The sequence below is a fragment of the Spermophilus citellus genome, assembly GCF_964194105.1.
Source record: "Spermophilus citellus genome assembly, chromosome: 4".
Taxonomy (NCBI): Eukaryota; Metazoa; Chordata; class Mammalia; order Rodentia; family Sciuridae; genus Spermophilus; species Spermophilus citellus.
In genome coordinates, this window is record NC_138185.1 from 198486076 (window position 1) to 198513658 (window position 27583).

General features: G+C 40.8%; 2 protein-coding genes across 3 annotated transcripts in view; one reads left to right on the forward strand and one right to left on the reverse strand.

The window, feature by feature from the left end:
- Nucleotides 1-1871: 1871 nt before the first annotated feature.
- On the forward strand, nucleotides 1872-5047 carry RIOX1 (ribosomal oxygenase 1). Of its 2 annotated transcripts, XR_014021400.1 has the most exons (2): nucleotides 1872-4074; nucleotides 4913-5047. XR_014021400.1 is itself a non-coding variant. In XM_081289433.1 (1 exon), the coding sequence occupies exon 1, from the start codon at nucleotides 1926-1928 to the stop codon at nucleotides 3882-3884; it is 1959 nt and encodes a 652-aa protein (XP_081145559.1). In that variant the 5' UTR covers nucleotides 1872-1925; the 3' UTR covers nucleotides 3885-4366. The 2 variants fall into 2 exon arrangements, 1 of the variants encoding a protein (XP_081145559.1); XM_081289433.1 differs by lacking the exon at nucleotides 4913-5047 and having other exon boundaries at nucleotides 1872-4366.
- Nucleotides 5048-5617: 570 nt separating this feature from the next.
- The window catches only part of HEATR4 (HEAT repeat containing 4), a 29071-nt gene continuing 7105 nt past the window's right edge, over nucleotides 5618-27583 (reverse strand). The window contains exons 4-14 of the mRNA XM_081289432.1: nucleotides 24443-24646; nucleotides 22029-22172; nucleotides 15762-15923; nucleotides 14368-14528; nucleotides 13833-13937; nucleotides 11781-11899; nucleotides 9508-9688; nucleotides 8813-8882; nucleotides 7356-7545; nucleotides 6668-6746; nucleotides 5618-5894 (exon numbers count right to left, since the gene is read on the reverse strand). Coding sequence (XP_081145558.1) covers nucleotides 5640-5894; nucleotides 6668-6746; nucleotides 7356-7545; nucleotides 8813-8882; nucleotides 9508-9688; nucleotides 11781-11899; nucleotides 13833-13937; nucleotides 14368-14528; nucleotides 15762-15923; nucleotides 22029-22172; nucleotides 24443-24646 — 1670 coding nt within the window. The 3' untranslated portion in view covers nucleotides 5618-5639. The remainder of the gene's footprint in view (nucleotides 5895-6667; nucleotides 6747-7355; nucleotides 7546-8812; nucleotides 8883-9507; nucleotides 9689-11780; nucleotides 11900-13832; nucleotides 13938-14367; nucleotides 14529-15761; nucleotides 15924-22028; nucleotides 22173-24442; nucleotides 24647-27583) is intronic.

Here is a 27583-nt window from a genome sequence, read left to right on the forward strand (position 1 = left end):
TGGAGAAGTAAGTTCAATTATTATCTCCATTTTATAGAAAAAATAAAAAGGTATAGGAAGTCCTTTCCTTGAAGGAGTTTACAGTTGAGGAAGTTTAGAAAGGACTGTAACAAGTACATAACTCACCAATATAAAGTACAACATATTAAATTCATGTGAAAGGGTCAAAGTACTCTTGTAATCAGGGAAATGGTAGAGGCTTTGGGTAGAAGATGAAATATGAATGGATTTTAGGGTTTTGACAAAAGATGACTGGGAGACCGCATTTATAGGGAAAGCATGAGAGAATGTGTAGAGGATGACTAGAGCAAGGAATGGCAAGTAGCTTGTAGAAGTAGAGTTTAGGCTGATAGGGCATACATTAGCACTATGTGACTTCAGCACTTTATGTAAGCACAGGAGCTTGAGTTGCTTCATGGATACATGGATAGGTTTTGACAGGGGTGATGTCTGGTTTGGGAACACAACTTGAAAAAATTAATTTTGTGGCATATATCTGTGGCATATGCATTATTAGCATATGAGAAAGAGAAAAAGAGTGAGTAAAGGTAAAGAGTTTATTTGGGAGGCTAATTGTAATAGATCAGGGTTTCTCAGCCTCAGCACTATTGGAATTATACTATTGGAATTATTGTGTAATTGTTAGTTGTGGGGGTTTTTACTTTGCATTGTGGAATATTTAGCAGCTTCTCTAGTCAGTACTTACCAGGTGTTAGAAACTCCCTTCCCCCCCATATGACATTGCCAAATGACCCTAGGGAGGCAAAATCACCTCCATTTGAGAACCAATAGACCATGTGGGAAATAAAGAAGGCCAGGGTGTTAAGACATGGGTAGGGGTAAAATTTAAAACCTTTGACAAGTGTTTGGATAGGAGTGTGAATGAGAAGAGGCATGTTGTAAATTCAAACAGAATAGCAAAAAAAGCACTAGAGGCTTTGTAGTCTTATATGCTTATAATTGCTTGCACCCTTTTGGAGGGTGATTTGGTAAATAAAGCCATTTGGAGAGCAGTTTGGTAAAATCCTATTAAAAAATCACAAAAATTATATTGCCCTTTGACCCAGCAATTCTATTTCTGGGAATTTATCTTATGTGATTCAAATGAAGATGAGTAATCTTTGGTGCTTATGTATAAAACAACAAAGGTACATAAAGACAATAACCATGTTCTCAACAATTCCATCCTCCACCTACTAACCACATTGCCTGTTAAATGAGAAGCCCAGATTTAAGAAGTCGATTTAAGAATCAGAGGAGGTAGAGATTGAGGATTCTGGAGCGAAGTTGTAGCTAATGGAACAAAATCTCAGACAGGTGGGGAAGAAAGGGCAGATATAAAGAATGCCACAGAGAATTTACTAACTTCTTTTTCAGAGAGGATGTGACTACAAGGATTTGCAATGGAGAAAGGAGCAAGGGAAGTGGGCTGGAGGACCTCCTAGGGCTTCATTCAATGATGTTATCTACAGGGTAAAAGGATCGGTTGGACTGGAATTTGTATAGAATCTCGAACTTTGCCTGAGTGCATTCTTTGAAAACAAGGATTGTTCACTTTCTAGTGGGAAGCTATTGGCGAACGTCTATTAAAGACTCTTTTGCGAATACTCAATGTATTCAGACTACAAGCAAAGAACTAGCCAATATTCTTTCTCCTGAAATGCCTAGCAATTTTTTTTTAATTGTCTCTAAATATGGAATCTCTGTTAATTGTTAAGGATTCTGCCTCTGTAGTGTGAAGTCGCGCATTTAAAGAAAGTAATTTTTCTTAACTAAGGCGAGCAGGAGGAGCCCTGTAGATACGCGGTGGGCGAGGCCAACGCAGCAGAGGTTAAAGGCCACGCCCCCTTCCCAGAGTGCACTGCAGCCACTGCCAGGTTGGGCTCGTTTCTCCAACTTAAGCGGCTTGGGAGAGCGGTCTCGCCATGGACGGGCTCCGGGCTAGCGCTGGGTTGTTGAGGCGCGGGAGGTTGAGGCGCCGGCGCCAGCCCCAGCCACACAGCGGGTCGGTCTTGGCCCTGTCCTTGAGGCCCAGGAAGATCCGAAGGCAGCTGAGGAGAAATATTGCGTCCCGCATGGCCGCTCTGAGGGCTCAGGCGCTGCCGAGCGAAGACTCGGAGGACTCCAGGGTGGAGTCGACGGCGGACGATCTGGGGGACTCGCTGCCTGGTGGATCGGCGGCGGCAGCCAGTCCAGAGACGGCCCGGAGAGAGCCATACGGCCACCTCGGGCCTGCAGAGCTGTTGGAGTCCTCGCCCGCCGCGCGTTCCCTGCAGACCCCGCCGGCGCACTTGGTGGAGGCGCAGACCCCGCCCGCGCGCCTGGGGCCGGCTTCGGCGCCACCCGCGCGCCTGGTAGAGGTAACTGCTGCACCCACCCGAGCTGTGGACACCTCGGCTCGGCTATGTGCTTCCCAGCCCTTGGGAGCCGCTGCACCACCCTGGACGCCTGCGACGCTGTTGGGCTCTCAGCTGGAAAACGCGGGTCGGGAGCTGCCCTGGGACTCTCCGCTGCAGCGCGTCTTGGCTGAGCTGAGCCGCATCCCTAGCAGCAGACGGCGGGCGGCGCGCCTCTTTGAGTGGCTTATCGCGCCCATGCCGCCGGAACATTTCTACCGGCGCCTTTGGGAGCGGGAGGCGGTGCTGGTGCGGCGGCAGGACCACACCTACTACCAGGGCCTTTTCTCTACTGCCGATTTGGACTCCATGCTGCGCAACGAGGAGGTGCAGTTCGGGCAGCACTTAGACGCTGCGCGCTACATCAATGGGCGGCGAGAGACCTTGAACCCCCCGGGCCGAGCCCTGCCCGCCGCTGCCTGGTCCCTGTACCAGGCAGGCTGCTCCTTGCGCCTTCTCTGCCCTCAGGCTTTCTCAGCCACCGTGTGGCAGTTTTTGGCTGTTCTTCAGGAGCAGTTTGGAAGCATGGCAGGCTCCAACGTTTATCTCACGCCGCCCAACTCTCAGGGCTTTGCCCCCCACTATGACGACATCGAGGCTTTCGTGCTGCAACTGGAAGGTAGGAAACTCTGGCGTGTCTATCGTCCTCGGGTGCCAAACGAGGAACTGGCCCTGACATCTAGCCCCAACTTCAGCCAGGAGGACCTTGGTGAGCCTGTGCTGCAGACTGTGCTGGAGCCCGGAGATTTGCTCTATTTTCCTCGCGGCTTCATTCACCAGGCTGAATGCCAGGATGGAGTCCACTCTCTGCACCTCACCGTGTCCACGTACCAGCGGAATACCTGGGGCGACTTCCTAGAGGCCATACTCCCTCTGGCTGTGCAGGCCGCAATGGAAGAAAATGTAGAATTTCGGAGAGGTCTACCTCGAGACTTCATGGATTACATGGGGGCCCAGCATTCGGATTCTAAGGATCCAAGAAGAACCGCTTTCATGGAGAAGGTACGGGTCTTAGTTGCCCGTCTGGGACACTTTGCTCCTGTCGATGCTGTGGCTGACCAGCGAGCCAAAGATTTCATCCATGATTCACTACCCCCCGTGTTGACTGATAGGGAGAGGGCATTAAGTGTTTATGGGCTTCCAATTCGCTGGGAGGCTGGAGAACCTGTAAACGTGGGAGCCCAGTTGACAACAGAAACAGAAGTCCACATGCTTCAGGATGGGATAGCTCGCCTGGTGGGTGAAGGGGGCCATTTATTTCTCTATTACACGGTGGAAAATTCTCGTGTTTATCATCTGGAGGAACCCAAGTGCTTGGAAATATACCCCCAGCAAGCTGATGCCATGGAACTCTTGCTTCGCTCCTACCCAGAATTTGTAAGAGTAGGGGATCTGCCTTGTGACAGTGTGGAGGATCAGCTTTCCTTGGCAACCATGTTGTATGATAAGGGGCTGCTGCTCACCAAGATGCCTCTAGCTCTAAACTAGTTTCTTGTTGATTGTTGGAAACAAAGCAGTAGTGATTTTCCACTACCACTGCCACCAGTTCACTTTTTTTTTTAAACTGGCGTTCTTACCTTGATAACCATCAGTATGGTCACATTTACTTATTTACCTTTATGACTGCTTCAACGTCACAAATCTCAGACAGTCTTCTAGAAGGAACCACTTCATCTAGGTACAAAAGTAAAAAAATGGAGGAGGAAAATGAGCTATTTCTACAGAAGTAACCTTAATGCCTAATCATTTTAGAGCACCAGCTTCATCCCCCTCTGGCTTCAGTGTGTTGTGTAGCACTGGCTATATCATTCTGCTTGAGACATTAGAAGTTTTGGTTTGGAAGTTATATCTTTCATTTGAGTTCTCTTTCATCAAATGGTGTGTGGGGGAGGGCAGTTGGGATCCGTATTCTGTTTTCTTATTAAGTTTGTATGAACATTAGAAGAGTTATTAAAGTACCAAAGAATGTTTCCCTTTTCTGAGGCTAGATTCTTATGTGGCTTGGTTTGAAGAAATGTGGGATGTGGGGATGGGGCAGATAAAATCTATAATGGTTGAGATGAAAAGCAACTTGGAGTGATTGCAGAATATAAAATGTAGAATGTTAAACTTTTTAAAGAGAGGGCTAGGGGTATAGCTCAGCAGTGGAGTACATGTGCACAAGGCTCTGGATTCAGTCCCCAGCACCACATGCACACAGATTCAATAAAGAAAAAAATTGCATTTGATTGGGGACCTTTCTTTAATTTTGGAAGTATTTTACTCATTTTAATTACTGTACTTGAACTCCAAACAGCACAATCCTGGTAGAAAAGTCATTTTCCACTATCAGTGTCAACTAAGAGTATGTATCCTGCTCATTGCTTGCTTGAATCAGTGGCTGGCTCTGCTCCCTAAAGGGCAGCATGTCACCTACTTGTGCCTTCACAATCCTTAATCAACCAACTTATAGCAAACTGGCCTGGAGGGAAGTCTGGTGTTCAAGTTACTTTCCACTCTCATTTTTTTTCTGGCAGTTGGAAGAAACTTCCCAAAATCTGGCAAGTGAATATTCTCTCATGGTTGGTGGAAAAGAGCCTGATGTACCAGAAAGAGCCTTGGAACCAGAAGACCTGGGTTTGGGGTGGTGGCTGTTAGGCAGCTGGCTGAGTGATCTGAGGCTGCTGCTACACTCGGACATACAGATTTTGTAAGTATATTTTGGTACAGCTTGATATCTGCACCCTTATCAATTAGATTGTGTCTGGAACTCTTAAGATCCTGTCATTATATCTGGAAGTTTCAGTTTTTTAAGGTTGAGAACTTTTGTAATCTTTTTCTAAAAGTTATAAAAGCAAAGATGTATATAAAATAAAAATGATAGCTCCCCTCCAACTTACTTTTCAGAGGTAATTTTGTGTTGTGTGTGTGTGGTATTAGGGATTTCGCCCAGCCCTTTTTATTTTATTTGGAGGTGGGGTCTTGCTAAGTTGGCCTAGGCTACCCTCCAATTTGCCATTCTCTTGCCTTAGCCTCCCAAGTAGCTGGGATAGAAGTGTGCTATCATGCCCAGCTAATGTATCCTCATGCCCTTTATTTGACTTTTTTCAGTCAGTTCAAATAAAGCTATATGTCTCCCCCGCGCCCCCCCCCCCAAAAAAAAAAAAGACAGAAAGTGAATAAAAACCTGTCAGAAATAATAGGAAGACTCAATAGTTGGTAACCAAGAAGGGGGGGGGGAGTAAGACTTTGCTGACTTTTGCCTCACAGGGCTCCCCAACTAAGTCCCAAAACGTCTAGATCCTGGAATGGGTTTATTAAAGGAGTCAAAGCATAGGATTCACCCCTAGGAAACTTACTCTGGAAAGTTTCTTGAATAAAAGTTTGGAGTGTCAATGGTTCTTTCCCCTTTTTGGGTTGTGAGTAAATATGTTTTGCTTCATCCTTCACTTTTCTTACGGCCATCTCCATTGTGAATATTTTCTGTGTCAGCAAGTCTTTTTGGCTTAGTGATTCAATCTAGATTTGAATAAATAATGTTTTTAAAAAATATATTAGGCAGTAAGTCATCAAAAAGTATTAATAAGGTTAGCTATTGTATCATGCTTATTTGTATTAGGTGATCTATGAATATCTGAGAATGTTGTTCTCTTGTGCTATTGAATAGAAATTTTTGCACCTGCTAATGAAAATGGTTGCTTCAGCTATTAGGAGGGCATGATGAGCCTGTTAAGAGATGCTGCTTGGTATGAAGTTGGTTTTGTCAACTACCTTTTTAACATTCTTTTCTATCCCTTCATTTCATCTAAGAGCTTTGAAAAGCTAGAGCAACCCTTTCAGTTACAGAGTTCCTTTGGTGAAAGAGCCCAGATTAGAAATTAAGGAAAATTGAGGAGGAAAAAGAAAATCTAGGAGGCTCAGTTTAGTCCCTCTTCTTTCTTTATGCCTATATGCAAAAAAGAGAGAACACTTTGGGTTTAAGGGATGGTGGAGGCGGGGAGGGAGAAGGGAGGGGATCAGTAAAACAAATAATAGTAAACCCTGATTTTGAGGGCTACTTGATAAAGACTACCAGAATTTTTGTTTTGTTGTCTTTTTATTATTAGGATTTTATAACCCAATTCTGCAGAGATGTTTTGTATCTTCATACAATATTATATATGTGTCTGGAGTTGTAGAAAGTATGTCTGTGATAGGGGAAAGCATATGTACATGCTTAGGGAGAAAAAGGATTTGAGGAACTCTTGAGAGCTCTGAATTTTCTTTTGAAAACACTGCTTGAATTTTCTTACCCTGTTCTTGATTTCCTGAATCATTTCTTGGTTTCCTTCATTTTCTAAGTTGAGTATCTTCATTGCATGATAAATTTCCCTGAAAGAAGTACTTTTTAGTGGTTATACCCTTACAGCATGGGGGTGGAAAATATGGAACTTAGAATTAGTCAAGAATCTTAAATTCCAGTCTTAACTACAGTTTGCTGAGCCACCTTTGAAAAAAATGGTATGATACAGCTTATATAGATATGGTGCAGTTTTTGAAATGATATATCTGAAGGTACATGTATTTCGTGCCTTTATGATAGATCCTACCTAAAAGTAATCTCATTGTCTCTATAATGTAGACTGTCATCTGCATTTGATACTTGAAAAATGGCTCAAAGTTTAAGTGTCTTCCCCAGGCTCAAATACCTATTACACGATAGAACTGGAACTTAAACCCTAGTGTGATTTTTTTTTTTTTGTATTCTAAAATAGGCACTTGATAAATATTAGCTGAATTTATGAATAACCCAGAAATCACCTGCAGGAGAGAACATGAACTTGCCAATCTATCTTAGGCTGGATTTTTGGGTAAGTAGGTGATTGGCACATTACCTTTTCCTCTATGGAGAGTGAAAGGCAGAGAAAATTTTTCAGTGAAAAATAATGGGAGAGTTAGCAGTTGAGGAGCTATGGCAGAGACCAGAGATTTAGTGCTTACTTTAAAACAGCCTCGTGTTCCTCTAGGAGCAGCACATCTAGGAAGGTATCCCTGACATGGGCCCCTTGAAGTTTGAGGGCTAGGATGCTACGGCAAGCTTCTAGTCGTACACCTGGTGACTCTTCATAGTGGATAGCCCAGAGCAGGAGATCAGTCAGTTGGGGACTTGCTTGCCCAATCTGTCCCAAAGCTGCAGAGATGAGAGAGCAGCATGTTTCATTGTCACTGAAGCCTGAGTTGGCTGTATCCTAGCATCCAGAAATAAATTGAATATTGCAAACATCATCCCTTTTGTATGGCAGTCACCATTAGAATTTTAAGGTTTAAAATTTAATGTTTAGGGGCTGGGGATGTGGCTCAAGCGGTAGCGTGCTTGCCTGACATGCATGCGGCCCGGGTTCGATCCTCAGCACCACATACAAACAAAGAAGTTGTGTCCGCCAAAAACTAAAAAAATAAATAAATATTAAAAATTCTCTCTCTCTCTAAAAAAAAAAAAAATAATGTTTAAAAAAACAGACACATACACAAAGAAAAAGTAATACTTCTTTTTAAAAAGAACTTTTTAGAGAACTGTGGGTGTAGCTAAGTGGTAAAGCCCTTGCCTAGCATGCGTGAGGCCCTGTGTTTGATCCCCTGCACTGTCCAAAAAATATATAACTTAAAAAGTATTTGGCATGGGTCTGGGGATGTGGCTCAAGCGGTAGCACGCTTGCCTGGCATGTGCAGGGTGCTGGGTTCGATCCTCAACACCACATAAAAATAAAAAATAAAGATATTGTGTCCACCTAAAAAATTAAATAAAGAATAAATATTTAAAAAAAATTATTTATAAAAGTATTTGGTATGGATTGGATTAAGGTATTATCGCTAAAGGATTCTTATGCAAGGGCTGTTTCATCCCATGCTTGCCCATTAGGATATGAACATAGTGTAATTTGCCTATTTAGGGATGAAATGTGGGACAGATAACTTGGAAGATCAGCCTAATCAAGGCAGAGAGAGGGGGAAGGGAGGTGCAGTTATTTCACTTACCAGGTTTGGTTATGCTAGAGACCTACCAAAGACTGCCAATAAGAGAAGCAATGCCAAAGATCCTAAAGAGAAACTCAGAATATCAGAGGGCATTGTCTGACTTTTGCAAAGTGCTATAGTTGAAACCTCCAGGGAAAGCAAGATGTATCAAACAGTAAATAACTATTTGGAACTTTGTGTTGTTGGTAGGAACTGTCTTGCTGCCCTTTGCTTTAACAAGTCATTCATAGATCTAGATTTGGGATTCTTGATTAAAAATTAAGATGAGGAAGAGTATTTTTTTCTTCCTCATGCAAGGAACTTCTGAGAAGCTAAGATCATTCTTCCCTACATTCCAACCCAATTACTAGAGAGCCTTTAGGCATCATCCATATTAGCACAGGCAACAGTATTTAAAGTTGGGGCCATAATTTCTGTAATACCTCGAATGGCAAAAGCCTTGATTTTCCAGTATGGATCTTGGTGCATCAGATTCATGAGGCATTCAAACACCTGGGATGGATAAGAAGCAGTATTGAAAGGGGAGAACCAAAACAAGAATGGACCAGAAACCAGGAGCCCACTTATTTACAAAGTGCTTTAACTGAAAAATGACCTATCAATTCTAGGGACAAACGAGCTGGAATTTTAACTTACCAGCCTATACACGGTGTATTAGTTGGATTATCTGCTTTTTGGATTGATTTTTCTCAACCCACAGATCTATGACCATACAGACTTTGTGTGTGGGGGGTGCTGGGAACTGAACCCAGAGCCTCGCACATGCTAAGCATGGGTTCTACTGCTGAGTTATACCCTAGTCCCAGACTTCTTATGAATACCCAATCAGATTTTCCCCTAATAACTTGGGATTAAAACTCCATTCACTGGAATTGATCCTAAAGCCCATCAGCACCCAGATATTGAGAAGCTAGTTAACAGGATTCAGAGGTATGCTCTAGAGTGAAGATTGGACTAGCTGGGAGCTAAAAGGTCCTCCATACTGATTGATATGACTTCTTGATTCTGAAGTCTCATTTAGTGTCCCCACAGAAAGAGAGTATACTGTGCACAAGAGGGGAAGGTAGGCCTTCTTCAAGTCTATCAGGTAAGATGAGAACGTGTTTCCTTTACTTACCATCTTGTTGCGGATCTGCAGGGCACCAGCTGCCAAACAGGCTGCCTGCCGAACTGCTATGAAATCATCAGAGAAACAGCGCAGAAAGCTTGGGAGAAGCTTGGCAGTCATAAGCTTGAGCCCACCTATCAGGTAGAGGGCTTCTACACGCTTCTGGGGATTTCCTAGACCCAGCTTAATCCTATAAGGCAAAAGTTGCTTGTATTTCCCCTCCTTAAACTTCCAGTGCCGCCCACTCATCCATTCACCCTCAGGATAAATTTTTAGCTCTGTAGACTCTGTTATCCAGCCCCATCCTGGCACTCAACTGTGCTGAATGACAGAATTAAGTGTCAACTTTCACCCCTTGTGACAGGTTCTCTCTTGCATTGCTATTACATGTGTGATGCATAGTTCAGCAATTGACTCCCAGCCCAGAATGACAGTCTTACCCATTCTCCGTGAAATGGCCTTCTCTTGCTCATACTGAGTAATCAATTTTTCTATGGCAGTCTTGGTATATGCCATTTGTTCTAGTTTTAAATATGATATAGTATTTTATTTTTTATTTTTTTCCCAAGGGAAATAATAGTTTGCTTTATTTTAAAATAGCAACTTCCTTACATTGGAGCACTAGCCAAAATTCAATACTGATGCAAATATAAATTTCTTAGGAGCCCAAAATATGTGTCAGGTGGATTTTCTGAATTTCTTAAAAGGCAGAATTTTTAAACCATATCAAACAATTAGAAACAATATCTATCAACAGCATGCCACAGTTTAAACTTAAGCCAAATAACCAAACTATGTAAGTTATCTCAAATAATTTTTGTTAATATTTAGGAGAACAATAAACATTTTTAGTAACTTAAAGTGTCTTTCTACTTATCTCCTAATCCTTCCAAGAAGTATAACTTTTCTTCACTAGATTTAAATTTTAAAAAATTCAAATATTTACTCATGGTAAGAAATTCTGGCATTAACTATTAGCTGAATATCACAAATAGAAAATCATGAAAGTTTATTGAGCACTTACAAATGACCTTATAAGCCCTAGATGAGAAAGGCAGTTCTCTGCTTTCTAATAACACCTAAGGATTACATTGCATAATATTAATTCATCAGAACAGCATTCTGACCAATGATAAATAATATATAGGAAAGTCATAGTCCTACTTAATAATGTTTCATTATAAATATTTTGACCAATATTAAAAAATTTTTAAACTCCATTATGCTGACATTTCCAGAAGTATTATCAACTTAGCAATGAGTCATTTTTATGATGCCATTTATTAAACTGAAAATAAAGAAAGATGGCATATCTGGTTTATATTTAAGTGATTTAATTCAATAATTCAATCTGTCACCACTTGAAAAGTACATTTGTTTCCTCAGCATTGGATGCAATGAGGTACAAGCAGCCATCCTGGTTCTCAACTTCCCTCTAATGGAAAGCATATGGAATTGCAGCAGTGAACATCAACTGGTTCCTATTCAAAGCTCCACTTCAAAAATGAGAGAGAGAATCTAAGATAAAAGTTCTATTAGAGGCAAGAAGATTCTAATCTCAAATATTTTATTCCAACAACTTACATATACCAGCTGACCCATACTGAATAGTAAATGCTCACTGAAAACAAATGAAGATAACAATACCCTCATTGTCATTCACTGATAATTTTTTAAACTGTTTTATATCCAAATATATGTATATAAAACGTTTGTACAGATAAATTAGTGTTAAGAATTTTAAAATGCACAGTAAAATCCACAAATGTCCTTTCTATGTTCTGAAATCTTACAAATGTTTTCAAGATCGGAGGCTTCAACATCCTGGCTAAATGTGAAAAACATGTCAGAATTCAGTATGTTATAGGAGGCTCCAGAACTGACCATCTCATAAAAGCAAAACAAAGTTATGGTGCTTCCATTATTGCTTAATCCTCTACGTTAAAAAGTACACCCTTGAATACTAAAGCCAGGTATTTACTAAATAGTGTTGTTTTCTACTAGCCAAATTCAGCCCTCCCAAACCAGCTGAACCAGGAGTTTTTTTCAGCTCATTGTCCATTAGGAGTTTGAAACATTTTCAATTAAAGCCTTCATTTTTCCTGTAGACTTCAACATATGTGGTCCAAACAACGCTGTCTCTGAGGTGCCTCTGATGATATAGTATTTTAAATTAATACTATAATTGAGCATACAGAGGAGCTCAACAAATGCTGGTTAGATCCCAGGGTTCCTAAACACTTCTAAGAATAGAAGAGTTTCTCTTGTTGACTAGATCTTACCTGATTGTGTCATGTACTTCTTTCCCAAGGCTCATTTGCCCCAGTGTTTGGGCAGCTGCTTGCCTCACTTCATTATTCCAGTCATCCCACATAAGCTGGATCAACTTACGTTTCATATCCTGTAATCAGGTGTAATTGGCTATTATTTATTGAACATGAATTTTGTACTTGGCATTGTGCTTCCCCCCACCCCTTAATCTTTTGAACTGAGGCAGATGTTATTTCCATTTACAGATGACACAATAGAGGCTCTGGTAAGTGCTAGAGCCAGGACTCAAATACAGGTCTGTTTCTCACGCTCACCCTCTGAAATTCTGTGTAGTGTCAGAATGTCAGGACCAATAGGATCTTTGTGAGAGACTTAAAATTTGAAGTAAACAACTCATCCCTGTTTGCCTGGGACTTGCCTAATTTTAGTACTGAAGGTTTCATGTTCTGGACAAACCAGAATAGTTGATCACTCTATCAGCATATTTCTCAGAAGGAAAAGAACAAAGATTGCTACAATTTGTTAATGATGGTATACATGTGCCCAAAGCTATTCTTGTCTGCAACATCTCACTTTTCTACCCCTACTCGATGTTTTCCTACTCTTTAGGATTTAGCTCAAAAAGTACCTTCTGAGTGAAGTCTTCTCTATCTCTGTGAGCATAGGGAACTACCATTATACTTTACAGCTGCTTTTGTTTTAGCTATTTATATAACACTTGCCAAGCAAAAATATATTGTCTTTGCATCCACAATGCCTAGAGACTGTAGGATACCCAGAAACTGCTTGTTTAGTGAATGAGTGAAAGAACTCATATACATACTGCCTTTCATAATTACAGCAGTCTGCCATGAAATTCTCATCACCTTTATCTTGTACATTGCTAGCTCTGATTGTTTGTGTATTTGGGGTTGGTAATCCTGAATGACAAATTCCAATAATGGGAATGTGCAAATGAATTCAGATATTGTAACAATGCAGGTTCTGACTGGTTTGACCTGAGGTGAGATTTTGCATCTCTATAGCAAGCTCCCAGGTGATGCAGGAAGATACTCCTGCACTTGAGGCAGAATTAACTCAGTCTTTTAGGTTGTATGCATGTATGTATGTGTAACAGTGAATCCCAATATTATGTATAATTATGCACTAATAATTTTTTTTAAAAAAATTGTGACTCAACCCAAACAAACAACAGCAAAGAATTAAGCCATTTCAAACATCATCAGGCAATTATTCTGAATGGCCTGATGTATGTTTTCCATATCAAAATATGAGGAGTAAAAAAATGGAGGCTGTTTACTTCTAGTAGGAATGGCAGTGTAACCCTGGGCCATTCTGGAAAAGATCCTATTTGGACAGCTAATGATTTGAAAATAATGGTAAAAAGGAGGTCAGGGTTTCCCTTGCCTAGAATCTCCTCTCCAGTTGTAGAAATTTAACAGATAAATTCAGTCCACACTAATATTTCTCTCTGAAATGTTTTTAAAAAATACTTTACAAAAAAAAAGTACTTTACATTTATTGCTTGCTCTCGAATATTTGTGCTTGTTTGTCTTGTTGCTTCCAACTGCAATATCGGTTTTTTGAAAGCAGGGATCATATTTTATACGTGTGTGCTAAACACTCAAAGAAACTGCACAAACATTTAGTTGTCTTGTTGTGTCCTTTTTTTTTTTTTTTTTTTAACTCAGTGCTTCTCAAACTTTTGAAGAATCAGTGTTAGGGCTGAGGTGGGATGGAAAAATGTCATTAACTGATACTTTTATAAACTCCATTGATACTGAGCAGTGTCAGAATACTATAAGTTTCTAAGCTCTTCCTCTTAGCTTTTGTGCTTTATTGTGGCTGTATTACACAGATTGTGGATTGCCACCACACTGATAAGAAGTAGTTTAAGTCACAGAATGACATGTTGATATTTGAAGATAATTATGACTAAGAGACAGCAGTGTGAGATAGAGATCTATGTGGTGAGATTGGAATATTAGCAGCAAAACAGAAAGGCTTCCTCATCCAACCTTGCTTAGGCTTTCTGTCCTGGAGCAAATAAAGATAAGTCTTACTAAGGAGACATTTCCATTGATCTGGGAGAAAGCCCTGCAGGCCAGGATCCGATCCTTCCATCGTCGGCTATTCAGTTCCACAGCAAGCATGTTGTGTATCAGGGTCTGAGGAAATGGAAGACTTGTATGGACATTCATGATTACCTTTAGAAATACTAGAATCTTGAAGAAGTTAAATCCTAATATGGCATCCAGCATGATTGATATCCCAAGCTTATCACAATTATAGGTCTGTGTAGTTTTCAATGGTAAGCTGCTATCAGAAGCAAATTCTTCATGTTACCGCTTTTCTTGATTACTGTTAAGAACCATTTGCAACCCAATTCTTTCTTAGCTATTTGTTGTCACAGCTCCCTGTATATATATATACCTCTGTACCCAGGTTTACCCACACTTAGCCTATTTTACCTATATTTGTGATTGATTATCTTAGCAGCAAAACATAGAAACCTCCTCTAGTTTGGACACTTTACATGCATTGATCATAATTCCCCAAAACTTAGTTTCCTTCTCCAACCCTGTAATGGACACATACTGTCTTTTCATTGAGATATCTCAGGAGAATACAGGCCTGGTCCTCAGTGTCCTTATTCTTCTTGTTGAACAGCTGGTGGAAGATCCTACTAATCACCGGGTAAGTGGCAATGCCATCCAGAGCCAAGCACTGAGCTGCAACCCAGCTGTCCACACTATTGCCTGCCACAGTGGAGCAAAAAAAAAAAAAAAAAAAAAAAAAACATGAATGCAGATGGTGATCTATTTCCTTCCAGAGATGGGTACCAAAGATCACTGCCTGCCTGACACCTCACTTCCCTGTGCCCCAGTCCCATGTGTAAACCATATTTAAATGGGGTGTATCAATCCCATAATTAAACCATATTTAAATGGAGCATATCAATGTTTTAGATATAAACTGAAATTTGCAACCTGAAAGTTAAATACTAAAAAGACTGTTGTTAGGTAACAGGCATAAGGCCTTCCTTCCTGGAGGTTGGGAAAACTAGAGAGGGAGGCTTTCCTAAGATGGAGGAATTAAGCAGTTGAAAGTCTGTCTGCAGAAGGCCAAACCAGTCATCCAGCTACCCCCTGTAAGGCTTGTTTCTCAGAGCAGTTAGGTATATTGGGCCTCTCCCCTGACACAGCCTTTTTGATTAAATAACTCCAACAGTGTGTACAGATAATACCTGGAAGTTAACTCTACAAAAAAATGGAAGTATGATAGTCAGGTGGTGGTTTTCTTAAATTTTCAAAATGCACTTAATAATGTTATATCATCCTGTCATTAAAAAAAAAAAAATCAGGTGGTATGAAAGAGGCCATTTTTAAAAAAAGTTTTTTAGTTGTTGCTAGACCTTTATTTTATTTATTTATACTTGGTGCTGAGAATTGAACCCAGTGCCTCACACATGCCAGGCAAGTGTGCTACTGCTAAGCCACAGCCCCAGCCCTGATTTTTTTTTTCTTGAATTTTCAATGAACATGTATTACACATAGTGGGGCTTAGCAAGGAATTTTCATATTACATATCACATGCACTGATCAAATCCAGCCTCCTGTTTTCCACGTTTTGTTTCCCCCCAACCACTCACCAACTTCTAGTAACTCTATTCTCATATTTCTACATTGAGGTTGACTTTGTTTTTTTTACTAACTTTTGCATATGAGAGAAAACATGGTACTTTTATTTCTGTGTCTAGCTTATTTCACTTAATATAATGTCCTCTGGTTCCATCCATTTTAAGGCATGCATCTATGAAAAGGTTTGTCCAGGTATCAATTAGCAGTACCTATGAAGAAATTATCTCAGAATGTTCCAACATAACCCCAAACCCAAAATGGCAGACATCACAACATGACAGTTTGGGGTAAAAGGGTGGGAAAGCTGATGGTGAGACACCCTGTCGTTATCCCCTCTTTCTACACGGTTACCTTTCAGAAGGGCAATGTGCATGATGTCCTGTGCCAGAGGATTATGTGACTGCATGGCATATTGGCATATTGCTGCTGCCATCCTCACATTGGTATTCTTGTCACAAAGAGCAGCCTTCAGGGCAGGCTGTAGAACCTCTGGCACATCTGGGACAGAGGGGGCTTTCACAGTTTCCTTGTCTGTAACCAAAAGAGAGCCAGGTAAAAGTAGTAGCTCTTTGCTTTTCACTCCAGCACAGCTTCCTTCCTAGCCACATGGTGTTCTGCCTCAGCACAAGTTGCAGATGCTTGCTGGTACTTAATTGTTTTGCTGGGCCTGTGATGGGCAGGACACTGTCATGCCAGCTCCTTTGCCTTTATTTTTTATATCTTTTTTTTTTTTTTTTTTTTTTAGAGAGAGAGAGAGAATTTTAATATTTATTTTTTAGTTTTTGGCAGACACAACATCTTTGTTTGTATGTGGTGCTGAGGATTGAACCCGGGCTGCACGCATGCCAGGCAAGAGCGCTACTGCTTGAGCCACATCCCCAGCCCTCCTTCGCCTTTATTATCTGGGCTCTAAAGTTCCACGCCAAAGAATGTTTCCATCTAGGCTGTGGTGACCTTTACCATTAGCTTTAGTAACAAGAATCAACTTATTTTACCCCATGAGACTACTATATATATATATATATATATATATATATATATATATATATATATATATATAGTAATTTTTAGTTGTAGATGGACACAATACCTTTATTTATGTGGTGCTGAGGATCAAACCCAGTACTCCTGTGAGGCAAGTGCTCTACCAATGAGCCACAACCCTAGCCCTATATTTTTAATTATAGCAATTATACTTACGCAGTGCTTTGCCATTTATTTATATAGTGTTTTTACATCATCTCATTCAGTACTTCAACCCTGGTTGAAGTAGGCAAGGGAGGTTTCACTGCAGAACTCACCAGGAATCTTGGGTTTAACTATAAACATTCAACTTCACAAAACTGTCACATAGGCCACACATGGCACTATTCTTCAGGAGGATATGGAAACGAGCGCAGTTTGTCAATAGGGCAGCAGTGTTTGGCATTCCTTTTGGTTGGAGTTCTTGAGATTGCATAGCATTCCGTGAAGTGCTCTGAGGGTAGCTCAGGGTACACTTTTGCTCCACAGACACTATTATCTCTTCTAATAACTCTATAGATGGAATTCTAGGATCCATAAAGGACGTGCCTGTGATGCATTACAGCATCCAGGGAGGCCCAAAGCATGGTGTCCTTATCAGGTACTTACATTTCATTTATAGTTCTTCCTAGTCCCAGTGAACCATCACCAGGCTTCATTTCATCATAAACAATTTTCCCTATAAAGATAGTTTGTAGCTCGGTGGAAGCTACTTAGCCTGTGCAAGGCTCTGGTTTTCATCTCCAGCACCACAAATTAAAAAATGATCTTATCAGGGGAGCAGGTGGGCACTTAAGCTCAAATAAGGGGGAAGAGCTTTGTGACCCCTTTGTCCACATTCTTTAGATGAGGAAGTTGAAGCTCAGAGAGGTTAGCTGACTTTCCAAGAAGTGTCAGAGCTGAGCCTATGACTCAGATTTTAGGATTTCTAATGTGTCTTTATCATTAATGCCATGGACCAATACTGCCATCTGTTAAGAACAGACTACAATTGGGCTGAACACCTTTGATCCCTAAATCTGAAATACTCCAAAGTTGGAAACTGAGCAATGACATGACAAAAGGAAATTTCCACATCTGACCTCATATTATGGGTTTGAACAAAATGCAGGTATATTAAAATGATTGTATAATACTACCCTCAGGCTATGTGTATAAGGTGCATTTAAAACAAATGAATTCCATGTTTTAGCTTGGAATTCATATATAATGAGATATCTTGGGTTTATCTCCAGATTTGCAAATATTTCAAAGTCTGAAAAAAGTCCAAAAAATGTTTGGTCCTAACCTATAGATGTGTATTTTAGGTGAGCAAATAGAAGTTAATTGAGTATTCGAAAAATAAGCTAAGTTTCTCTGAGAAGTTAACAAGAGAAATCAAAATCTAGACACTGGGAATATGTGAAAGGGATCACCTGAAAGGCACACTTCTGAGAAAGACAAGGTGCGCTTTGTACAGTTAGTGATGAAGACATCTTCACTGGGGGCTCCATAAGAGTCTACTTCTAGTAAAATTGTATCTGTTTTCCTCAAGTCTATTCCATAGTGTTGCACAGTCATGAAACTGAGTAATTGCCCATCTCTCAGAACATATATCTGTTGTTGACACATGACTGTATATGGAAGATTTGGGTATAAGCTTGCTGCTCATTGAAGGGTTTATATGCCAGGCACTGAGAATATGTCATCCCATTTAATCCTCAAGGAAATAAGCAGATAGAGTAAGAATGTGTATGTGTGGAAGTAGATAGCTGGGACAGTGAGCCAAGTCTGGGTGGTAGGCAGGGAAGGCTCCTCTGGGAAGTGTCTTAGCTGAAAACTGAAGGGTCACTAGAGCATTTTATCAGGTAAGGAGACAGTTTTCCAGCAGAGGGAGCAACAAATTTGAAAACCTGGAGGGAAAATGCTCGGGTCTGGAACTCAGCATGAAATAAGTGAGTGAAACTTTAAAAATCTGACAGGTTTGTAGAAGTAAATTTAGCACCTGCTCTTAAGGAATTCCTTTTCTGGTAGGGATAGCAGAAATGTAATCAGATGAATATGACCCAGGGTTAAATAGGAGGACAGAAGTGGGCCTAGGATACTACCACAGAGAAGAAGGGGCAAACAAACCATGTAGGCTTTGTGGAAAAGGCGATGTCAAGAGAGGATAATTGGCTGGGCGCAGAGGCACTCACCTGTAATTCCAGTGGCTCTGGAGGCTGAGGCAGCAGGATCATGAACTCAAAACTAGCCTCAGCAAAACCGAGGCACTAAGCAACTCAGTGAGACCCTGCCTCTAAAATAAAATACTAAAGAGGGCTGGGAATGTGGCTTAGTAGCCAAGTGCTCCTGAGTTCAATTCCTGTTAACCCTCTACACACATACACACACAAAAAGGATAATTGAGGGACTGGGGTTGTGGCTCATCGTTAGAGAGCTTGTCTTGCACATGTGAGACACTGGGTTCAATCTGTAACACCACATAAAAATAAATAAAGATTTTTTTAAAAAGGAGGAGTAGGGAAGGTTTCATATCCTTTGAAAAATTTGTCCTTGGGTCCTGTGGGGGTTTTTTTTTGTTGTTGTTGTTGTTGTTGTTTGTTTTTGTACTGGAGATTGAACCCAGGGATGCCTTTTCCCTGAGCTATACCCAGCTCTTTTTATTTTTATTTTTTTAAGTTGCTGAGACTGGCTTTGAATTGGTGATCCTCCTGCCTCAGCCTAACAAGTTGCTGGAATTATAGGTGGACCCCAGCTGGTACTTTATTCTCTTTTTCCATTCTTTTTTGAGGTAAGAGTCCTGCTGTGTTACCCAGGTTGGCCTTGAACTCTTTTTTTTTTTTAAATTTTTTTATTTTTTAGTTCTCAGCGGACACAACGTCTTTGTTGGTATGTGGTGCTGAGGATCGAACCCGGGCCGCACGCATGCCAGGCAAGCGCGCTACCGCTTGAGCCACATCCCCAGCCCCGGCCTTGAACTCTTGGGTTCAAGTGATTATCCTGCCTCCACTCCACAAATTCCTGGGATGACAAGCAAGCACCATGCCCAGCTTAACATATCTTTCCTTTTTTTTTTTTTTTTTTGTAGTTGGACATAATACCTTTATTTTTATTTATTTATTTTTATGTGGTGCTGAGGATTGAACCCAATGCCTTGCACATGCTAGGCAAGTGCTCTGCTGCTGAGCCACAACCCCAGCCCCACCCCCTCATTTTTTTTTTTTTTTAAAGGCGTAGGATGGTGGTAAACACCTGTAATCCCAGTGGCTCTGGAGGCTGAGGCAGGAGGATCAAAAGTTCAAGGCCTCAGCAATTTAGCAAGGCCCTAAAGGCTGGGGATGTGGCTCAGTGGTTAAGACACCCTGGGTCCAATTGCCTATGCCAAAAAAATTTTGTTTTAGAGAATAAAAACCCTAAAAAGTAACAAACAATGTATAAGTAGAAACAAAACTACCAATTCATTTAGGTAATAAAGAGATTCTAAAGTGTTAATAAATTAAACCCAGTAGAATAATAAAAGAATAATAAAATCAAGATCCAGTAGGATTTAAGAATTTACTGCAGGGGCTGGGGTTGTGGTTCAGTGGTAGAGCGCTTGCATAGCATGTGTGAGGCACTGGGTTCCATCCTTAACACCATATAAAAATAGAGATATACAAAAAGATAATACAACAGGATTTGTCTAGATGCACAAATTAAAGGGAAAAAATAGAATATGTGTGATAAAATTCAACACTTGCCAGGCACACTTGCCTGTAATCCCAGCAGCTCTGGAGGCTGAGGCAGGAGAATCAAAAGTTTAAAGCCAGCCTCAGCAATTTAGTGAGACCCTGTCTCAAAATAAAATATAAAAAAGGGTTGGGGGTGTGGCTCAATGTTTAAGTGTCCCTAGGTTCAATCCCCAGTTTAAAAAAAAATGCAACTGATTTTTGTAATAAATAGAAAAGTCTACATGGGTGTTGGCATATAATTGTAAAAACATAACAAGGTGAAGCACCCCAACTGTTAACACTGGCTAACCTACACAGTGGGAATGGGAATGGGAAGTGAGCTGGGCAAGGCAGTTACCTCTCTTTATATTCCTCTAATAATGACACTTTTGTGTGTGTGTGTGTTTATGTTTTTGTAGCAGGGATTGAACCCAGGGATACTTTACTACTGAGCCATATCCCTAGTCCTTTTTTTTTTTTTAGAGACAGAATTTTTAATATTTATTTTTTAGTTTTTTTTTGGCGAACACAATACCTTTTTTTTTCTTCTATGTGGTGCTGAGGATCGAACCCGGGCCGCACGCATGCCAGTCGAGCGTGCTACCGCTTGAGCCACTTCCCCAGCCCCCCTTTTCTTTTTTGAGACAGGGTCTTGCTAAGTTGCTTAGAGCCTCACTAAATTGCTGAGGCTGGCCTTGAATTTATGATCCTCCTGCCTCAGCCTCCCAAATCACTGGGATTATAGGCATGTACCACCATGCCTGGTCTTTTTATTTCTTTTGTAATTAAAAACTGAAAAAATATTTAGGAGACAGAGTACATAGAATTTAGTGATCTGGTTTTAGAAGAGGAAGGATTTTACCTAGGATGATTCCCAGGGCCCCAACTTGAAAACTGGCTGCCTCAGCCTCCTGAGCCACTGGGACTACAGGTGTGCACCACCATGCCTGATTGTGGAGCTGATTGAGATTTGAAATATGGGAAGGAGGGATCTGTGTTGAGGATGATGAGTTCAGTTTTGGAAATACTGAATTTGAGAGATGCTCTCCAAAGAAGAACTAAAGTGTGTGTGTGTGTGTGTGTGTGTGTGTGTGTGTGTGTGTGTGTTTGGTGGGGAAGCAGGGGGACTAGGAATTGAACCCAGGGGTGTTTAATCACTGAGCCACATCCCCAGTTTTTAAAATATTTTATTTAGAGACAGGGTCTCACTGAGTTGCTCAGGGCCTTGCTAAGTTGCTGAAACTGGCTTTTTAAAAAATTTTTTTTATTTAATTTTTTATTTTTAAAGAGAGAGAGAGAATTTTAATATTTATTTTTCAGTTTTCGGCGGACACAACATCTTTGTTTGTATGTGGTGCTGAGGATCGAACCCGGGCCGCACGCATGCCAGGTGAGCGCGCTACCGCTTGAGCCACATCCCCAGACCTGAAACTGGCTTTGAACCCACAATCTTCCTGCTTCAGCCTCCTGAGCCACTGGGATTACAGGCATGTGCCACCGTGCCTGGCCAAAAAAAAAAAAAAATATATATATACACACACACACACACACACACACACACACACACACATATACAGGCTGTTATGAATGGATCTCAAGATGGGACATTGCGAACTTTGCAAGCCAGTGAGCAAACAAAAGGAGATGACGTGGAGAAGCACAAGTGGGAAATCACGTGCTTAGCAGGCCCTGGGTTCCATATCCAGCAATGAAAAAAAAAAAAAGCACTGGGCTAGAAGTCAGGAATCTCATCTCTATTACTGGTAAACTAAATTCAGGCCTCTGGGCCTTGGGTTTCCACCTTTGTAAATGATCTCACATAAGCACCAAGGTCCCGCCAGTTCAGGTGTTCTTTGGCCTCTTGACTTGTGGGCATTCTTAAGCAGTTCAGTCTAGCTCTCACCTGAGTCCTTCCGGCTGGTGGCACACCGGGGCCGTTCCACAATAGCTGTGGCACACGTGATGATGGCTTGGATCCGAGTATCATCGTACATGCTTACCAATCCCCGCTTCAGGCTCTCCACTGTCTCATGGTGCCACTCAACCACTGTGTCACAGTGAGGGAAATGAAAAGAGAACCACCTGTCAGCAGTAGATATTGGGCTACAGGCAGATGACAAGGAGTCCCCTTTCTCTAGTATAATTCAAACAAAATATCAACTCAGAATAAAGAATTCAGATTTGGGTTCATTAGGGAAGTTATTTCTCTGATGATCCGTGGACCTTTCAGGTACATTCCCTCCAGTCCCATCCTATAGTCTATTAGTCTTTGCTTAAGTAATTTCATTGTTACACCTGAAAAATAAATGGGGTGGTAAATCCTAGTGGTTGACTGGGCACAGTGCTGCACCATCTATAGTCCCAGCTACCGAGGCTGAGGCAAGAGGATCACTTAAGCCCACAAGTTCAAGACAAGCATAGGCAACATAGCAAGATCTCCATCTCAAAAAACAAACATAAAACAAAACTAAACCATAGTGATAAGGGTTTTCTGTTATCAGAGATAGCTGATTTGGAAACACAGTTGTTAGCTGTGAGACCTTGGATAAATTACTTAACCTCTCAGAGCCTGAGACATCACATTTATAATAAAGATATAACACTAGAACCTAACATATTGAATTACTTTGAGGGCTATGCACTAACTAGACAAGGTATTTAGAAAAATGCCTGTCGGGGCTGGGGATGTGGCTCAAGCGATAGCTCGCCTGGCATGCGCGTGTCTCTGGGTTTGATCCTCAGCTCCACATACAAATAAAGATGTTGTGTCCGCTGAAAACTAAAAAAAAAAAAAAAAAAAAAAAATACATTAAAAAAAAGAAAAGAAAAATGCCTGGCAAGATAGGGAGAGTCTGACAGATATTAATTTGTGTGTATGTATATCACTAGGGATTGAACCCAGGGCTTCCTGAATACTAGGCAGTGCCCACTGATGTTAATTATGGTGGTTATCATTAAGTTTCCTTGCCTTTGGGGGCTCTTTTTAAAATTTTTGTTATATATGACAGCAGAATGCATTACAATTCATATTACACATATAGAGCACAATTTTTTATATCTTTGGTTATACACACAGTAGAGTCACACCATTTGTATCTTCATACATGTGCTTAGGGTAATGATGTCCATCTCATTCTACCATCTTTTCTACCCCCCTCCTTCCCTCCCCTTTCCCCTATCTAGAGTTCATCTAATTCTCCCATCACCCACCCCCGACCTCCAACCACATTATGAATCAGCATTCTTAAATCGAGAAAATATTTGGCATTTGCTTTTTTGGAATTGGCTAACTTTACTTAGCATTATATTCTACAACTCTATCATTTACCTGCAAATGGGAGGCTCTTTTTTCTAGCTTTCCACATTTTTCTCATTTTAGTTGCTAACTGCTTTCTTTGCAGAGTTGCTACTTTTCATTTTAATACTCCCATGATCTGTAGGCACTCCAACCTAGTGTAGCTTTTCATCAAAATCTCTTTTTGATCTTTTTTGTTATCTGGCTCAGTTTATCTAGAATACCTCTCCTGTTCTTACTAATCTCATGTTCTGAAAGCCAGCAGCCCTTGAAGCCTCCAAAAAGTCCTTGTTAAGCTATTACTCTGCCCCAGGCGCTGAACCTTTCCACTCATAGATCTTTTGAAGGAAAATTAGATGTAGACAACCTCAACTCCACAAATGAAGTTGTTTATACCACAGTCAACTACATTTTCTCTTGTACACTACCAAAGCTTGGACAGTGTATTTTATTACTTTATAACAATTGTTATTAATACAACAGTTGTATAATTTGTCGATCATAAAATTTCTGCCTTTGAGTATTTCTTAGTGTAGTGAGTTTCCATAAATAATTATAATAATTATTAGGAAAAATAATAATATTTATTATTTTTTGGTACCAGGGATTGAACCCAGGGGTACTTAATCGCCAAGCCACATCCTCAGCCCTTTTTATTTTTTATTTGAGACAGGGTCTTGCTAAGAATTTACTGACACTGGCCTTGGACTTTCAATCCTCCTGCCTCAGCCTCCTGAGCCACTGGGACTACAGGTGTGCACCACCATGCCTGGCTGAGTTTCCACATATTATTGAAGTGTCATCTATTCATGTAAAAAGCATCCAAATGTATGTAACTAACATTCACCTAACACTGCTATATGGAGGAAGGCTCTCATCCAGTCTAGCCTTAGTGAGGCAAACCAGATTTGAACATTTCACAAGAAAGGGATGGACTGAGGAAACAAAGACTGAAGAACACTAGTCCAAGGTGAGATCCACCTGCTCACAAATGCACACAGTTATCCCAGGACCTCACTTACTTAGCCCCCAGGCAGTCTTCCACTCCTGCAGCATCTTCTGCAGAACCATGAGTTGCCAAGTCACTTCCTCCTGCAGCGATTTTGCCTGCTTCTTCAATCCTCTGGTCTTAACGGGCACTTCCTCCTCACCCACCTGCAGCAGCAGATCCTTGACAGGGGTGGGCAAAGCAGTCCAGCGCTGGGCTCCTTTCACGGGCCTACAAGCTGAGTGATGTGGCAGTGTGAAGTCTTCTCACCTGACTGCCATAGGTCCTGCCATGCAGTGGTCCCCGCCTAGTATCCCATTCCTGTTTCTTCTAACACCAAGCAAAGCTCTTTAGAGAGAACTTTCCCTTAATAACAGGGAGCTGGGTGTGGTCACATAGGAAATTACGAAAAATCCCGATGGCCGACTATGATTGGCCATGATGAAGATGACAGAAATTTAGAGATTGGGATATGGAGATTATATACAAATCTTTTTTACAAGTCTAATAAATCATTGGGAACATAATTATGTGTTAAAAAGTTTGCTCATAAATTTAAATATTTGAGATAGTGCTATTTAGAGTATAACTGGCCATTAATTCCAAATTTATTGTTTTCTTCCTAATGCTTTACATTTGGGGGAAGGAATGGTTTCTACAATTTAAAGATTTTAGGATCTCTGGAGTTTTTATAGTGATGATAAATGGCAGTCAGAAATCTGAGAAGCCATACATATTTGTAAATATAATTATAGTTGCATATAAAATGGTTACAGTTGTTATATTTTCTGGACTTCAGTGTTCTCCATGGTGTCAAACAGATTCAGAAAGCCTCTTTCTTAGAAGAGAAGCTGTGTGAAGAGGGGGAAGGGACAATAAAAACATTTACAAACTTTTACCTATCAGTCTCATATTCTAATCTGTCACTGTCACTCTTTCCTCCAAGATTTCTTACTTAACACCTTTAGATTTGCTCTAAATCAGTTCTTTCCTTTGAAGAAGGAGGGTATAACATTTTCTTTTGCTGAGTATAGTGGCATCCACCTGTAATCTCAGCAGCTCAGGAGGCTAAGGCAGAAAGACCACAAGTTCGAGGCCAGCCTCAGCAAATGAGTAAGACCCTGTCTCAAAATAAGATTAAAAAAGGAAAAAAAAAATGGCTGGAGATACAGCTTAGCAGTAGAATGCTCCTGGGTTCAGTCCTCAGTACTGCCCCCCTACCAAAAAAAAAAAAAAAAAAAAAAAAAAGAAGAAGAAAAAAGAAAAAGGGGTTTGAGGGATGTACCTAGCATGAACAGGGCTCAGGGTTTAATCCCCTGTACTGCAAAAACAACAAGAAAAAAACAATTTATTTCTTCTGATGTGACAAGTGCTATGAGACTCCAGAATAGATCAGCAAAGGTGGCCAGACATGTGTGTCTTCCAGATGGACCTCCCAGACCATGGGCTGAAGGCTTTCTTTTGCAGTGTAGGGTGGGGTGCAGCCTAGAGCTGTACAACTACCTCCAGTCAGTTCACTCCAGCAGAATAGATACACAGAGTCACATGACACGCCCAACTTCTCTCAGCTTGCTTGAAATCTCTCCTAAAATCCCTCCCCATTCCTCCTATGCCCCACTGATCAACAGTTAAAATGGATTTATGGTGAGAAAGTTTGATTTATGGTGAGAAAGTTTGGGAATAAACAAATAGAACTGCCAATGTTTGTTTCCAATCCTTTGTGTTCTAGGGAGATGGAAACACATTTAATTCCCTCATGAAGTCGTCCACCGGGGCGGAAACACATTTAATTCCCTCATGAAGTCGTCCACCGGGGCAGGCAAAGAAGCAACTCTCATTTCTATGGGACAGAAGAAGCTTTGCATTTTATTGGCAGAAACAGATGATGCCTTATAGCTGGGACATGTATCACAAACCCACTGAGGATTGAATTCAGGGGCACTCAACCACTGAGCCACATCTCCAGCCCTATTTTTTTTTTTAATTTTTTAGTTGTAGTTGGACACAATACTTTTATTTTTACATGGTGCTGAGGATTGAACCCAGGACCTTGCTCATGCTAGGCAAGCACTCTACCCTGAACCACAACCCCAGCCCCTCCAGCCCTATTTTTTGTATTTTATTTAGAGACAGGATCTCAACGACTTGCTTAGTGCCTCACCATTGCCGAGTCTGGCTTTGAACTTGCAATTCTGCCTCAGCCTCATGAGCTGCTGGGGTTACAAGCGTACACCACTGTGCCCGGCTCAGTTTTAATTTTTTCCACATTTTTAAATTGGTGCATTGTAGTTGTACATATTGAAGGAATTTGTTGTTACATATTCATATGTATGCGCACCATATAATAATATAATTTGACCACCATTGCTCCCCAGCACTTTCCCCTTCCCTACCCACCCGAGCCCTTTGGTCCCTTTTCTTCTACTGATCTCCCTTTGAGTTTTAGGAGATCCACCCCCACTGTTCTTTTCCTTTTTCCTCTCTACGGTCCACATATGAGAGAAAACATAAGACCCTTAACCTTCTGAGTTTGATTTATTTCACTTAACATGATAGTCTTTACTTCCATCCATTTTCTTGCAAATGCCATAATTTCATTTTTATTTATGGCTGAATAAAACTCCATTGTGAATATATAGCACATTTTCTTTATTCATTCATCTATTGATGGACACTTAGGCTAGTTCCACAGCTTGGCTATTACGAGTTGTGCTGCTATAAACATGGGTGTTTATGTATCAGTGTAGTAAGATAACTTTAATTCTTCAGGGAAAATGCCAAGGAGTGGTATGTTTGGGTCATATGGTGGGTCCATGCCTAGGCTTCTGGGGAACCTCTATACTGATTTCCATAGTTGCTGTACTAATTTACAGTCTCACCAACAATGTGAAAGTGTTCCTTTTTCTCCACATCCTCTCCAGCATTTATTATTATTTATTATTATGTATTACTATTTATTAATATGTATTATTTATTTTTATTCATATTTTTAAAAATATTTTTAGTTGCAGCTGGACACAATATCTTTTTATTTAATTATTTTTAATTTATTTTTATGTGGTGCTGAGGATGGAACCCGGGGCCTTGCATGTGCTTAGGCTAGTGCTCTACCGCCGAGCCATAATCCCAGCCCAATTATTATTTGTATTCTTTTTTTTTTAGGGAGAATTTTTTT

Bases quoted from the DNA above. Each gene is read 5' to 3' on its own strand.
- RIOX1 (XM_081289433.1), top strand. From the start codon at position 1,926: ATGGACGGGCTCCGGGCTAGCGCTGGGTTGTTGAGGCGCGGGAGGTTG.